This window comes from Peromyscus leucopus, chromosome 7 (assembly GCF_004664715.2).
Source record: "Peromyscus leucopus breed LL Stock chromosome 7, UCI_PerLeu_2.1, whole genome shotgun sequence".
NCBI classification, from domain to species: Eukaryota; Metazoa; Chordata; class Mammalia; order Rodentia; family Cricetidae; genus Peromyscus; species Peromyscus leucopus.
Window position 1 is genome coordinate 7,676,896 of NC_051069.1, and position 16,273 is coordinate 7,693,168.

The window sequence follows — 16,273 nt, forward strand, 5'->3', positions numbered from 1 at the left end:
GCACGGAGGAACCCTGGGAACTTCATGCCAAGTGAGAGACCCCAGTCACCAGATGCCACAAACTTTGTGATCTCACTTCCAGGCAATGTCCATGGACAGAAAGCAGATGAATGGTTACCAAGAATTTTGAGCAGAGAGGAATGGGGAGCGACCTCTAAGGAGCATGAGGTTTCTTTTTGATGAAGATGTTCTAGAATGAGACAGTGGTCAAGGAACACAACTTTATTAGTATATTAAAAGCCACAGGGTGTAGGGTGCAGTGCAGGGGGCGGGATATATATAGCTCAGTTGGTTGACTGCTTGTGTAGCGTGCATGAGGCCTGGGTTTGACCCCCAGCGCTCCATAAGTTGGGTGGGTGGTGCACACCTATAATCCCAACATTCTGGGGATGGAGGCAAGAGGACCAATAGTTCAGGGTCATCCTCATCTTCAGCTACGTAGCAATTTGGATGCCAGCCTGGGTTATATGAAACTTTGTCTCAAAAAAGCATGCTTGTACACGTGGTAAATTCTACGTAAATTGTATCTTGGTTTAAAAAAATGCATAGCAATCCTTTCCTTTCAGGGCTGTCATGAACGCCCACAGGGATGATTTGCAGAAGATGTACCATTGCCTGGCACTGTGTGGTGGCTCAGTGGTTTTATTCTCTCTGGAATCCAATGGGTCATCTCCACCACTATTACCCAACTGAATACACACTGCAAGCTAGAAAAAAATGCTGTAGTGGAAAACTCTGAGAAACGCACTGAGTGTAAAGAAAGTACGAGCGTGTGTGCATGTGAGTCTGTGCGTATACATGCTGCTGCCTGTAGAGCCTAACACTGTCCCTGCCACAAAGGGACAAGAAGGATAATAGAACACGCACTATCCCAAATCAAGACAAAACCACAGAGGGAAATATTTCTTATCATAATTAATGCTTCATCAGAGCCTGCCCATCATTATCCATGTGAGTCCTTTATCACAGCTGGACTGCTGTTTCCTGTCCCATAAAAACTCAGGAGCCCAAGGTCTCCTCTTAGTCTCTGGCCTGACTCCTCACTGTAAGGCAGAATGGCACATCTGAAAGCAGACCAAGGATGGAGGTGACATCCTTCCTCATCATGAGGCTAGTCTGGCGTGACAGAGCCACACAAAGCAGGAAGACTAGGCAATCAGGAAGATGTATGCCTTGAGCTAAGCACTTCTCCCGGGTCTCAGTTTATTTACTGATACAGAGATATCGGTTCCAGAGCAAACACAGCACCATCCACGCACACCCCACACTGTTCTATCTGTGTTCCCCGACATACATGTTCCTCTGTCTGCCACCCTGGTCAACACCTAGACTCCTCTGTGTCCCCATGCTTCCTCCCCATAGCATTCAAAGAGGAATAAGATAGTCCAGGGGCTAGGTGGTGGTGGAGCACGCATTTAATCCCAACACTCGAGAGGCAGAGGCAGGCAGATCTCTGTGAGTTCCAGGACAGCCTGGTCTACAGAGGGAGTTCCAGGACAGCCAGAGCTGGAAGGATGGTTCAGTGGTTAAGAACACCAGCTATTTGTTCAGAGGACTGGGATTCAGGCTTAGTACCCCCATCAGCTCACAACCATCTGTAACTCCAGTTCCAAGGGCTCTGATCCCCTCTTCAGCTCTCTGCAAGCAGCAGGCAAGACACAGGGCATATATGCAGGCAAAATGCCTATACACATAAAATTAACAACAACAACAATAACACAAAGGAGGAAAAAGACAGTCCTAACTGGCTGAGGCAAGGGATGAGGTTGAAATGTGAAGGATGGAGGGTCAGAGAGAACCGGCCCTCACACTCCCTCAGCCAGGCTCTGACAGGAACACTGCCCTCACACTCCCTCAGCCAGGCCCTGAGTAAAATAGCAACTGCTAGAGGAGAAGGCAGTCCCACTCCAGGCAGACCATCGAGGTTCCGGAGGCTGGGGAGATGGCCCAGTTGGGAAAGTGTTTTCCACACACTTATGAGGCTCAGAATTCAGATGCCTAGCACTCACATCTGGAATCCCAGTGCTGGGGAGGTGGATACAGGGGTGGGGGGATCCCTGAAGCCAGTTTAGCCAATGAGCTCCAAGTTCAGCGAGAGACCCTGTCCCAAAAAGCTAAGGTGAGGACTGGGTAGATGGTTCAGCCAGTAAGGCCATTTGTTACTCCTCACAGAGGACCAGGGTTCAATTCCCAGCACTCACATGGTGGCTCACAACCATCTGTAACTCCAGTTCTAAGGGATCTGAGGTCCATGCACCTAAACACACACATACACAAGCAGAACACTCATACACATCAAATGAAAAAAAAAAATCTAAATTTTTATTTATTTATTTTTCACTGTGAAATTGCTTTAATAGTGGTATTTGTACAAGTGATGCCAGGACATGGCTAGCCCACAGACTGTGAGTGAGTAAAGGGTTCCCCTTGCTCCCACACATTAGCTGCGGAGACAGACTCTCCCTCCTCCTCAGAGGTAGCATCCCGGTACTGCTGCTCTTCAGGACACCTGGTGGTTCATGTAGCTGTTATCCTCAGTGAACCCCATCTCATCCATGCCCTCATTTAAAAAAAAAAAAAACACCGATAACCTCTGACCTCTGCACGCACACTTACACATGAACGTGTCCATACATCTCTCTCTCTCTCTCTCTCTCTCTCTCTCTCTCTCTCTCTCTCTCTCTCTCTCTCTCACACACACACACACACACACACACACACACACACACACACACACAGATCAAGGCCCCAGTCTTGCTGCTTCCCCTGCCAGCTGTGGCAGACAGCCTGGTGTCCTCCCTGGGACTCAGTTTCCACACATTTAAAATGCAGATGCTACTGAGCCTGTGAGAATCAACCAAGCGCGCTGCCTGTCAAGGGTTCAGCTCAGAGTGTGACGGACATTGCTCAAGAAGTAGCGGGGCTCGTTCTCTTTTGGTGGGATGCTGGGGGATAGAACCCACGGCTTTGTGAGGTCAGGCAAAAGCTTCACCGCACAGCTGCACCCGGAGGCCCAGAGGCGCATTCTTTAAGACCCTGGGCACAGGGCGAGGAGCTGGCTACCCAAACGCTCTTTGCCGCCCTTCGCATCCAGCCCTTTCTCCTCTTCTAAAGCCCCAGATTCCACGATTCAAACTCAGCGTTGTGGAAGGCAAGTCGGGCTCTCGGCCCAGCCGCTTCAAATGCTCCAGCCCAGCGGCAGAACCGCAGGCTTGGGTTTCGGAGGAGAAAAAGCCCCACAGAACACCAATCCCCGAGCCCTCTGGCAGCCTCCCCACCCCCTAAAGCATGTCCGGGGCTTGAAAATCCCCTGCCGTGCTGAACAAACAGTGTGAACAGTTGGGGCCCGAGCAGCTGCTGGGCATGTCAGCAGCCTGGGCTCTGGCGGGCAGGACAGCCGCCAGAGGGGCTGGTGGCTGGCAGGGGGGCCCCCCGGGAGCTCCAGTTCCCTTCCTGAATATTCATGGATCAGCAGATGTCGAGCTCCACTACCTCCGAGGAGCCTAGCAAGGCGGAATCAGGGAAAGCCACAGGGCTGAAGACTCCGAAAGAACAGGGATCCGCCTCACGGAGCAGCAGACTGTGCCCCAGCCCTAATGGACCCATGTCAGCGGCGGGCGACTTCCCCGGATGAGGAAATAGGGACCAGAGACCGGGGTGCAGTGGGGAGATCTGAGCAAACTGTCCTTCAACTTTCGGGAGATGAACTCCCAACTTGTGGAGACAGAGGCTCCTGGAAAAGAGGGTTTCCAGGGAACCCTGCCCAGATGCCAGCCTCCCTCCAGGAGACTTCTCTGCCTTCCTCTAGGGAAGTTTTTCAAATGCCATTTGCAAGTTTCTTAAACATTTCCCGTTTCTTTTAGAGGTGAAACAAGCTTTGTGTTTCACCCCATCATCTGGTCTCCTCCTCCAGCACTCTATGTAGGTCCCGTCGTTTCTTGCAGTCTTGGGTTTAGCTCCGTTTCTGTCTCAGTCTCCCAGCCCTAAACAGGGAAATCTCCAAACTCAAACATTTGCATCAGACTTCTTGGGCTAGGGAAGTAGCTCAGGCCTAGCATGCTGGAGGCCCTGGGTTTGATCCCTAGTTCTGGATAATTAGGACTTAGTGGTACACACCTGAAATACCAGCACTAGGGAGGTGGAGGCAGGGGGATCAGAAGTTCAAGAGCAGGCTAGGAATATAGCTTAGCGATAAGAGTGCTTGCCAGCACGTCTGAGCCCCTAAATTAAATTCTTAACACTATACACAAAAAGTTTAAGGTCATGGAAATGACCTAGGGATTTCAAGTCCAGCCTGGGCTACATCATACCCTGTTTCAAGAAACCAAACCAGAGGCAGGCGGATCTCTGTGAGTTCCAGGCCAGCCTGGTCTACAGAGCAAGTTCCAGGACAACCAGGGATACACAAAGAAACCCTGTCTTGAAAAACAAAACAAAACAAACAAACAAACAAAAAAAAAAAGACAGTAGTGGCGCATGCCTTTAATTCCATCACTTGGGAGGCAGAGGCAGGTGGATCTGTGTGAGTTCAAGTCCAGCCTGGTCTTCAGAGGGAGTTCTGGGACAGCCAGGGGTATTACACAGAGAAACGCTGTCTTGAAAAAACCAAAAGAAAAAAAAAATGTATGATTCCTCTACAACCAAGCCTGTAAATAGTGATGACTAAAAGCGGGCAGATCTTACGTGTCCAAGGGATCTTGCTCCCCCAACCTACTACATAGGTGCATAGGTGGTTTTGCTTGTATATCTGTCTGTATGAGGGTATAACTCCTGGAACTGGAGTTACAGACAGTTGTGAGCTGCTATGTGGCGGACTCCCAAAGTCCTTCGTACAAGCACTTCCCTATTCTTCTCGAGTACACTGCAGGTACCAGGAGACCTGTTCATCACCAGTCTTCTGTCTACAGGGTTTTTCCTCAATCCTCATCAGTCCTTCTGTGAGACCCTATCAGAGATACAGAACTTCTGTTTTTAAATCTCCCAGCCATTTTCAATCTTATTTTTTTTCTTTTCTTTTGGAGACAGGGTCTTTCAACATAGCCCTGTCTGTCCTGGAACTCATATGTAAACCATGCTGGACTCAGACTCATAGAGATACCCCTACCTCTGCCACCCGAGTGCTAGGGTTAAAGGCTTGAGCCACTGGGCCTGATCCTCAATCTTATTTTTCTTGTTTCAAAATTTTATTTATTTTTATTTCATGTGCATAGGTGGTTTTGCCTGTATATCTGTCTGTATGAGGGTGTAACTCCTGGAACTGGAGTTACAGACAGTTGTGAGCTGTCATGTGGGTGCTGGGGATTGAACCCAGGTCCTCTGGAAGAGCAGCTAGTTGAGCCATCTCTCCAGCCCCTCAATCTTACTTTTCAAACATGTTTTGCTTCTCTCTCTCTCTCTCTCTCTCTCTCTCTCTCTCTCTCTCTCTCCTCTCTCATACATGGTCTCACTCTGTAGCCCAGGCTGGCCTCAGACCCACAGAGATCCGCCTGCCTCTGCCTCCTTAGTTCTGGGATTAAAGGTGTGCGCCACCACCGCCCGGCCCTGCCTCTGCTTCTTATAGAGGTTTGTGCCATCATGTTGGGCTCTGAGAAGCTCTTTTGCCTACTTAAGAGGATAAAGTAAATTTTATCAGAGCAATGAGAACCTAGTCAGAAAGGCAATTTGCTATAGAGTTCCAGGGTCCGACTGGAGCTATTCGGTGAGGTCATCAGGAGCCTGAGTTGGGTTCCATTCTCCGGGGAACAGTTCAGGAAGGATAGGGCAGGTAGGTGGGGGAGGAGGAAAAAAGGCTGCCCGGAGCCTTCCTCACTGTTCTGCACAGATTTACAGCCTGTTTTCAGTCGAAGGCCGCGCTTCTTTCCCAAGAGACACAAGTCCGTTTCTTTCAGAACCTTGGCCACCTTCCTCACCACACACTAGTCCCTCCCTCCAACAGCTGGAAGAAGGGTCTGAATGGGTGCCAAGGACACGAGGAAGGCCTCAGCCCTCCCTCTATGTACAATCCAGAGAGGGAGGCTCAGTGTCATCTAAGGTGACAGCAAAGCCACATTCAACATGGCCCTGCCTCCCCCAGTCCCCCTGATATCCGTGTCCACCAGGCCATACAAAACAAGCCACCGCCAAGCCTCTGGAAGCGCCTTGTGGGTCCCCTGGCTGCCTCTTCCTAGAAAGGCTTTGAACCCCCCACTTCTTCCCGACTCTAGGAACCTGGGTGCCTGGATCGCTGCAGTTACCACTCCGGACTGTTGGTTTTTTTTGAGACCCCTGTCTCGGGTAGCTCAGGCTGTTCTTGAACTCCATACGCAGCTGAGAATGATCCCTTTGCCTCTACCTCCCAAGAGCTGGGATGACAGGCTGGGCCATAGGGCCACCTGCATGCTGGGCAGAGCACTCTACCAACTGAAGCCACATCCTTGGCCCTGTTCTTGGCTCGTCTTTAACAGTCTCTCAGGATTATATCATAGTCGCCCTTCAGGCTTTAGCAGCTAAAAAGTGTCTTGTGTAGATACTCAATACATATTCCTCAAATGGCTGTGTAGACAGGCAGACCTTCTCATACAATAGCATAGAATCCCTTATGCCTTTCCAAGCCTCGGCTTTGTTTTCTGTGAAAACATAGTAACTCCCTTCAGAGCTAGAGACAATGTGAATAACATGGACAGAAACTGCCTGGCCTATTACGTGGCCTCTACTAGACGCCCAATAAAATGCTTTAAAACCACCTAGACGGGGGCTGGGGGTGTGCTCAGTTGGTAGATGCTTACCTAGCATGCATGAAACCCTGGGTTTAGTTCCCAGCACTGTATAAACTTCATGTGGTGGTGAACCCTGTAATCCCAACACTCAGAGCGGTAGAGGCAGAAAAATCAGAAGTTCAAAGCTATATAGTAAGTTCAAGGCCAGCCTGGGCTACGTTGGACCTGACTGAAACAAGCAAACAAAACCCACACAGAAACAGAACAGCAAATTCATAGTAAAACTGGGTCTAACCATCGGTACGGCGGGGGGGCCCTCTATCTTGCTGGTTCTACTGTACAGCTCACTTGCTGTGTAAGTATTTCTTCTGAGCCCACCGTGTCTCCACATAGGTTCTGCTGACGGGTGCCAGTCCTCAAAACTACACAACAAGGTCGCGTAAAGTAAGAGGACCCCTATCAAGTGATCAGAAGTCCTGACCTGCACCTGGGAGAAAGCTTCTTGGCCCTTGGCTTTCTTGACCCCAGTGACCCCATGGTCCCTCTACATTTACAGGAGCCCTACAGCTGGCCTGGCCCGGAAGAGAGAATGCCGGACTCCAGGATATCCTTTCTGGTTTTCCTTCCCTGAACCCCACTTTCCATCTCCTTGACTTCTCCATAGAGTCCCTTATTCTCCCCCCACCTCCCTCGGAGGCCCAGGCCTATCTGGCAGCCACATGTGTTCTGCATCTGGAATTCCAGAGACATTGGAGTGAACAGGAGGTGGGCGAAAGGATTCCATATCCTTGACCAACCAGAGAGAAGACTCAGGTCTAAAGCTGCCAGAGTTCTCCATGGAAGGGGTGCAGAGAGGATGAGCTCGTTAAGTGTGCACCAAACCCCGGGGAAGAGTGACCCGGCCTTACAAAGGAGAGCAGGAGACTGGTCTGGCCCCAGAGCAGTTCCTAATTGAATAACTTCAGGAAGTCACTCAGGTTTCCAATCTGTAAAACGGACTCACAATAAATCCTTTCTATTACTTTCTTTTTCGACGGGAGTAAGTTGAGTCACTAAGTAGCCCAGGCTGGCCCTGAACTCACAGCAATCCTCCTGCCTCGGTCTCTCAATCACTTGGGTTACAGATAGGCACCACAATGCCTAGCTTCCTGTGTTTCTTTGAGTGCTGACGTTACAGGATGCTCTGATGATGAGATTTCCTAGCTTGAAGGAGATATAGTCAGGAAAATAATCACATATAAATATGTGATTAACGAGGCCATGAAAATACTCAAATGCTCACCTGAGGGTCTAGGTAAATTCCCTGCAAAAGTCACTATTAAAAGAAGCTTCACATCTTAAATCCCAGCACTCAAGAAGCAGAGGCAGGTGGATCTCTGTGAGTTCCAGGCCAACCTGGTCTACAGAGCCAGTTCCAGGACAGCCAGGGCTACAACCCTGTCTCAAAACAAACAAAAGTTTCTAGTGTTGGCCTCAAAGATGGGCCTGAGTCTCAAGGTTGAGAAAGGAACCGCAGGGAGAGCTTTCCATGTGAGGGGAAGGCTGTTATGTTCTCAGAGCTCTCGGGGTTCCCCAAGCCCCAAACTCTAACGTGAGTGGGAGGGGGAGCCCCACTCCTTCATGTGGTAAAAGAGCTCAGCTTCCCACCACTGCCCTCGGATGGAAAACTCATTCCTATGAACTCACAGGCCAGGCGGATGATGCATTGTCCTAACCCAGCCTCTGCCCTTTATTCCGGTCCATGCTGACTTTGCTGGGAAGACTGATATGTCTGACCTTCCTCTCCTCCACTACTAATTGACCATATCTATAGGGGCTGGAGAGATGGCTCAGGGGTTAAAAGCACTGGCTACTCTTCCAGAGGACCTGGGTTCAGTTCCCAGCACCCACACGGTGACTCACAACCATCTGTAGGTCCAGTTCCAAGGGATCTGACACCGTCATCTGGCTTCCACAGGCACTGGGCACACACGTGGTCCACAGACATATTTGCAGGCAAAACACCATACGCATATAATAAAACTGAAAACAAAGAAAAACCCACTGATCTATGCTCACACCCTTCTGATTCCTTCTGATTCCATTTCCTTAATATCTCTAGAATCCCGCCACTCAGGCCATGCTATTCCACAGCCACCACAGCCACCACAGCCACCGCTCTGTCTCCCTGTCACCACCTCCTCCCCAGGAGAGCTTCTTGCCAAGCCCTGCACCATCCATTCTCCACACTGGCTGCGGTGAGTCGATGCAAAGCTGGTCTGAAAACCTGCCCACAGCGGGGCAGGAGGGTCTAACTCGGGTACTCCTTAGCCTCCTCTCTTAATATCCCTAGTTAGTTGCCCACCCCTCCCCCACCTGCCCAACTCCCACCCCGTGCGTATTCTAACCGCCAGCCAGATTTAGCTGGATGCAATGATGTGAACTAAGTCGCCTCGCTCCCAGGACTGGCACCCCCAGCTTCATCTGGAAGACTCCTCCCTCTGCAGGGCTGGCTCTTCCTCCTCCATCACTCTCTTCAGAACCTTTCCTGGTCTTCCCAGTATGGCTCAGGAGCCCCTCTTCTGCAATACCCTTTCCGGTTCTGGCCTCCGACCCCGACCCTAAGACCGACAGCCCGGGGTTAGGATCTTCTTTGCAACATTCTGGGCCTCAGGCACACGTGTGTTATAGTGTGGTATAAAGAGTGCTCAACAAATACTGCGAAGGAATGGATGACCTCCACTCCATGGGGGTGTCTACGGACTGCAGAGGTTTCCACACTCAAAGGAGGTTAAGCCAGGGCAAGAATAGGAGTTGCTGTAGCCATTCAGGTGGCAGCCAGGAAGAATCCCAATACCCGCTCCTCTCTGTCTGTGCACTGGGGAGCAGGGAGAGGCCAGTCTCCCGACTCCTTCTGGTGCCCCGGCCCGAGGCCTCAGAAGTATTTAAAAAAGCTGGAGTGCGGTTGCCAGCCAGGATCCCGCGTTGCGGGAGCTTTGGGAAGAACAGGAGGAGGAGGGGAGGCGCAACTATTCCTTAATCCTTTGGGCTCCACGGAGACAGACACCTCTCTGACATTTCCCCGCGCCGCATCCACCTGACAACTCCGGGGGCCCCCAGCCTCTGCGGCCCAGCCCCACGCGCCGAGCGGCCACCGGCTTGCCGCGGGGTCTACAGTCTCGGAGGGAAAGGGGCGTGTCTTGCCGGGCGAGCCAGGGTCCGAGCGGTTTCCAGCACTCTCCCACCCGCTGTTTTCCTGGAGATGGGCCTGGGGTTGGCCCGGCGGAGGCTCCTTCCCCCCCCCTCGCCCGTCCCCCCCACTCCCGCCGCCCTCCCTGCCTCCCTCCCACGTGGCCTGGCCCAGTCTCTCTGGAAAGCCGCAGCAGCTGGAGAAAAATCCCCCTCCCCACCCCCACTGCCAAGTCCCTCCCCGACTCGCCCCGGACACATCCTCAACTCCCCCCTCGGCAGGGAAAGCAAGAAGTAATCGAACAAAGCGGGCAGCCCATCCCCCTCGCGGCCCTAACCTCCCTTGGGCCGCCCCGCAAACGCACACCCCACTCCGAGTCCAAGGGCCCGGGGGTGTCAGAAGCAGCTCTGGCACACACACTTGGACACTTCGTTACCCCCTCCCAGCCCTTTCTCCGGTGTGTACAATCGTGACCCTTACCCCTGACCCTAGCCCACCCTAGGACCGGGGGACTGGAGGGGGCCTTGCTGACCCCGTCCACGCTTCCCCGGTCCGCCCTTTGGGGTGGGGCAGGAGTGACACGCGTCCCATCCAGAGACCGAGTGTTGGGGTCCGTTCACTAAAGCAACTGGTTTCTTGCCCTTCCCCCAACCCCCTCCGAACCCCGGGTTTGGGTCCACAACACCCCCACATTCCCCTACCGCCCCAGCGGGGCCCAGGGGCCACACCCACTGGGCAAAGTTGAGTGTGGTTTTTCTCACCGCCGCCCCCACCACGATCAAGGACACTCCCCAAAAGCCAAGGCCAAATATTAGCTCAGCCCCATCCAGTTACCCACGCACCCGACACAAATGGAGGTGTAAGAGCACACACTCCCGCCCCGCCTGCTCTCTCGGGCACACTCGCGACCGCGAGACGCGTGCGAGCAGGGCAGAAGCAGCATGCCCCGCTTAGAGCTACCGGCGCCGCAGCCACCCGCGCGCTGGCGATGCCACCCGGCGCCTTAGGCACGCGCTGTGGACACATTCTCCCGCAGGACACTCCCCCACCCCGATCCACAAACCTGCACACCTCACACGCACAAGGTCCACGCGCCGGGGGACACGCACGGACACAGCAAGGACACACACACACCCCCTGCGGGCAAGTCCCCGCAGCCCCCCGGCTGCAAACATCGCGCGCGCGCGCGCCGGGGACGCCCACTCGCGACTGCGGCCACCCGGGCCCTTACCGCGCGCGGACAGCAGGCAGAAGGTCAGCGCCAGGAGCCCGCGGCCCGTGTCCGCCCGCGCCATAGGGCCGGGCTCGGGCCGCCGCCGCCGCCGCCGCCGCGTCCGGGCGCCTGGGCCGCCGCCGGGGGAGGGCGCGCCGGGCGTCAGTGGCTCCGGGAGGCGCGGCGCCGCGGGCGGGGGCGCGGCCTCCGGGGCCCGGGCCCGAGCGGGGGCCGGCGCGGGGGCCGGGGCCGCGGCCAGCTCGCCCGCCCCTCCATCGCCATCTTGGGCGAGCGGCCCACGCGGGGGCGCCCCGCCAGTGTGGCCACCCTACCCCACAGGGGACCCCCCGCGCCTGGGCACCAGCGGGCTGCTCCTGCGCCCCACGCGGCCCCTTCCGCTCTCCCTCCTGATCGCCTCCCGCTTCTTTCTGTTCATCTTTTCACCTGAGCCTCTGGATCTTGTCCTTGTCATGACCCTACCTCGGGGTCTCCTCCATCTCTGTTCCAGGCTCAGTGGAGGCCAATTCATTGAGCCCTGTGTTTATCCACCTCACGTCTTGACCTGAATCCTGCTTGGCTTCTCCACAGGCTGTACCAACAGACCCACTGAGGACACCACAGTCCCTTGTCCCCTCTACAGCTCTGCCATCCCAAGCTGAGGGATTCTCTTGGCTTCCTTCCTTCCTCCTCGGTTGCCAACCCAGTCTGTGTTCGCCTCTGTGAGGGACAATGAAGACTTGCTTGCTCCCATTTGACACACCTGCATACTGGGAATACTGGGACTTGGGAGGGGGGCTTTCTAAGGACAGGAGGCTTAGAGCAGCAGGTGCAGGGCCTGCCCGTGGTGTTGGGTCCGCCGTACCTTTTTATTCCGATTGTGTGGTTCTCATTTTCAGGACTGCCTCTTCTCCATGCTTCTCTAGCTGGCCTAATCAGGTCAGTTGCCTCAGTGTCTAAAGCTGGGAAATCGATTGCCAGGCTGGGGCTGGGGAGGGTATGGCACACAAAATGGCTATTTGAAGTGCCACATTTGAGACTGGAGAGATGGCTCAATGGCTAGCGTGCTTATCGCATTTGCAGGGGACCTAGGTCTGGGTTCCAGCACCCACTCAGGCAGCTAGCTCCCATCAGTCTGTAACTCTCGATCCCGGCGGCCTCTGTGGTACCTGCACCTACAAGCAGGCACACAGTTACATACAACTTAAAATAATAAAAACGAGTCCTAAAAAAAACAAACAAGACCAAAAACCCATGTGTCGTAGTGGCTCACACCTTTAGTCCCAGCACTCCGGAGGCGGAGGCAGGCGAATTTCTTTGTAGGCCAGCTTGGTCTACAAAGTGAGTTCCAGGACAGCCAGGACTGTTATACAGAGAAACTCTGTCTTGAGAAAACAAAACAACAAACAAACAAACAAACAAAACCCCCACCCCATTTGAGGCTGGAGAGATGATGGCTCTGTGGTTACTGCGCTCACAGAGGACCTGGGTTCTGGTCCCAGCACTCACACGGCAGCTCAAAACCATCTGTAACTCCAGTTCCAGTGGATCTGATGCCCTCTTCTGGTCTCTGTAGCAGCTGCCACACACACGGTACATATAAATTCATGCACATACACACATACACATAAAAATAAATTTTTTAAAAAAGGAAAATACATTCTTCCATTTCTTTTTTGTTTGTTTGTTTTCGAGACAGGGTTTCTCTGTGTTGTTTTGGTGCCTGTCCTGGAACTCGCTCTGTAGACCAGGCTGGCCTCGAACTCACAGAGATCAGCCTGGCTCTGCCTCCTGAGTGCCGGGATTAAAGGCTTGTGCCGCCGCCGCCGCCGCCGCCGCCGCCGCCGCCGCGCTCCATTTCTTGTATTTGTTGGTGTTCCCGTGACTTGAAACTATTTAGTCTCTGGCTCATATGTCGTCAGCTAGCCCTTACTATGACTGTACTTTTGGGGAGTAATTTGGGATTGCACTTTTAGGGAGAGGTTAAGACTGTACCCTCAAACCCATTATGTAGTCAAAGATGACCTCGAACATAGATCCTCTTGCCCCCACCGCTAGAATGCTGGGATAACAGGTATGCTTCACCATGCCCCATTGATGAGTGCTGGAAACCCAGGGCTTCCCAAATGTTAAGCAAATGCTCAGTCAACTGCCATGTCTGTACTTTACAGACCGAATGGAAGCTGGCCTTGTCCCATTTCCTGCTCAGCCTCATTTTATCCCCAGAGTCATCATGAGTTTGACTTGGTGGTTGCCCCGTCCTTGAAACTGAGTGATCTCTTGTTCCTCAGGGCTTTGATAGGCTCCCATCTTCACCCTAGGGATGCTGAGTGGTTGCCTCCAGCCTGAACCATCCCCCTAGATTTGCATGTCCAGCTATCTGCTCCGTAGTTCACATCCTGATCTTCCAGGCTTCGCGGTCTCAGTTCCCAGCACCAATATCCTTCCTGTAGCTCAGGTCTCATTTTTTGAATTTAAGTATGAATTATGTGTGGGTGTGTGATTTGTGTGGCGGTCAGGCATGATGGACCGCTTTGTGGAATTTCCCTTCATCTTTAAATGGACTCTAGGAATTGACCTCAGGTTGCCAGACTTGCACACCAGGCACCTCCACCTACTGAGCCGCCTCCATGCCTTGCAGCTCAGCAAGTCTAAATCATCTCTCACATCACCTTGGATCCTTCTCCACCTGGTTTCCCATTCCACTTGCTCACCCTCTCACTTCTCCCCTGGATTGTTGATGTGACCTCCTCACCACCTCGATGTTGACCTTTCTTTCCCCTTTCAGTGCTGTGGACCATACAGCAGCCAGTGAGCTCCTGTCAAGACGAGATCATGTCACAGCTCTGCTCAAATCTGGCCTCCATCTCAGAGAGAAAGAACAAAGTCCGGTCTCCGACTCTCCTTTGAAACTATTTTGTTTGCTTACCCCCTCCCCAGTGACACTAAATTCCACCTCAAGACCTTTGCCCAGGACTGGGGACATAACACGTCCACAAGGCCCTAAGTGCAGTCCTCATCGTTGAGAAGAAGAGGAGGAGGAGATGGAGGGAGAGGAGAGGAGGAGGAGGAGGGGGAGATGATGACAAACTTTTGCCTAGCCAACACAAGTTGAGGTCTACTTTTCCATACTACATATTGTCAAGGAGTCTTCCAGGAGCCGGTGTTGGGGGTTATTCGATCACACTGTGAACCTCGAGTTTGCATTTGCATTGATTAAATAAAATTAACCTTGAGTCAGGAGGTTGCATTAGCAACTTGTTGACAGAATGTAATCATAGAACATTAGAGGGCATTCGGGAGAGATAGACACAGGAAGTAGTAGGGAGGGATTTGGAGGGGCGCAGCTTTTTCTGGTTTAGCAGAGTGGAAGCATGGGTCTTTCAGAGAACCAGCAAGGAGAGAAGGTTAGCTGCTTGCAACCCAGTCTCTCTGAGCTAGCAGGTTTTCACCCCAGCCTTCGAATCTTGAGTATTATTTAGAAATAGAACGATAGAGATTTAGTTAAAGCTACCTTTAGCAGCAGTGACAGAGCCAGTGCATGTAGGAACAGAATTCCCTCCAGACTGCAGCCTGAGTGGCCAGGCTGCTGCTAGGGAAGCAGGCCGGTAACTATGGAGTTACAGTTGCTGGCTGATTGCAGTAGATTAAGGCACAGCCACTGTACTGAAGTTAAAACAACAAATGGGGGTGTAGTTCCGTTATTGGGGAGCTTGCCTAGCATGCATGAAAACCTGGGTTCTGTCCCTAGTGGTGCATGTTCAAACATACCTGTGATCCCAGCACTCGAGAAGCAGAGGCAGAAAGATCTGTGCAGCTTTGGAGCCTGTCCTGGAACTTGCTCTGTAGACCAGGCTGGCCTCGAACTCACAGAGATCCGCCTGCCTCTGCCTCCCGCGTGCTGGGATTAAAGGTGTGCTTGGGCTAGTGAGCACACTTATAATGCTCTGAGGTGTCAGTTTAGATTGGAAATCGGGAGTTGGCACACCCTGGCAGATTTGGTGACACAGGCAGGGTTGACTAGAAAAATCTAGGTAAGTAGAACCCAGGAAGTGTGAGCTGGGCAGTGCATCCAGAACCCAGGAAGTGTGAGCTGGGCAGTGCATCCAGAACCCAGGAAGTGTGAGCTGGGCAGTGCATCCAGAACCCAGGAAGTGTGAGCTGGGCAGCAAGTGGCATCCAGAACCCAGGAAGTGTGAGCTGGGCAGTGCATCCAGAACCCAGGAAGTGTGAGCTGGGCAGTGCATCCAGAACCCAGGAAGTGTGAGCTGGACAGTGCATCCAGAGCCCAGGAAGTGTGAGCTGGGCAGTGCATCCAGAGCAGGCAATGAGGCCAACAGGGAGGCTGGGGCTGGACGGGAGGGGAGGGAGGCCCTGCACCTTCCTAAAACAGGTGAAGAATTAGCTGTGGAATGAAAGTGTAAACAAACCACCACAGTGTGAAGAGGTAAATTCCAAAAGCCACCAAAAAGGTTGTTAACTTTTCTCTATTCCAATCTCAGCATTGGGGGTGCAGCTCAGGCTGGCGTGTGTGTTTAGAGCATGCAGACCACAGACAGCATCCAAAAGTAAAGAGGGAAACTACAAATGCATTCGTCCACAGACTCAACCTTGCTAATGCACTTTATACAGTTCCTCATGTTGTGGTGTCCCCAACCATGAAATTATTTTGTTGCTACTTCATAACTGCAATTTTGCTACTGTTATGAATTGTAGTGTACACATCTGTGTTTTCCAACGGTCTTAGGCGACCCCTGTGAAAGGGTCACTGCTCTAGGTAGGGAGTAAGAGGGGGGGGGTAGGGGTGTCAAGAGTGACAAGCTGGCACAGCCAAGCCCAGTATAACTAGAATGTGGTGGTTCTTGTCAGGCCTCTGCAGCCTTGGGTGGCTTCTGTCTTCTCTCTGGGTTTTGGCTTATCACTGATGAATGATGCCACCATGCATCATTTTATCTGTTCATCTCCATTCTATCTATTTATTCTTTTAAATAGTGAAAAAAATCTCTGATTGCTACAATTCATTTTCTTTAACTGTCTAGGGAGCTTGCAGCCATTGGCTGTTCCTGTGGAATTTCACCTGCGACTGGAAATTCAGGAGCCCCGGGGGAGCGGTCTGCGTGGTGACCTTGTAGATAAAGTCGGTGTGTATTTTAGATGCTAGAGTGGGGGGATCGCTCTAAAATTAGCCTCTTTGCTTTG

General features: G+C 52.6%; 1 protein-coding gene and 1 long non-coding RNA gene across 2 annotated transcripts in view; one reads left to right on the top strand and one right to left on the bottom strand.

Annotated features, from left to right (window-relative positions):
* Igdcc4 (immunoglobulin superfamily DCC subclass member 4) overlaps nucleotides 1-11,201 on the bottom strand; it is a 36,712-nt gene extending 25,511 nt beyond the window's left edge. The window contains 1 exon segment of the mRNA XM_028866672.2: nucleotides 11,096-11,201. Coding sequence (XP_028722505.1) covers nucleotides 11,096-11,159 — 64 coding nt within the window. The 5' untranslated portion in view covers nucleotides 11,160-11,201.
* On the top strand, nucleotides 7,087-7,721 carry LOC119088305. Its single transcript, XR_005091926.1, has 2 exons — nucleotides 7,087-7,139; nucleotides 7,252-7,721. It is a non-coding gene; the product is annotated as an uncharacterized LOC119088305 (long non-coding RNA).
* Nucleotides 11,202-16,273: the final 5,072 nt, after the last annotated feature.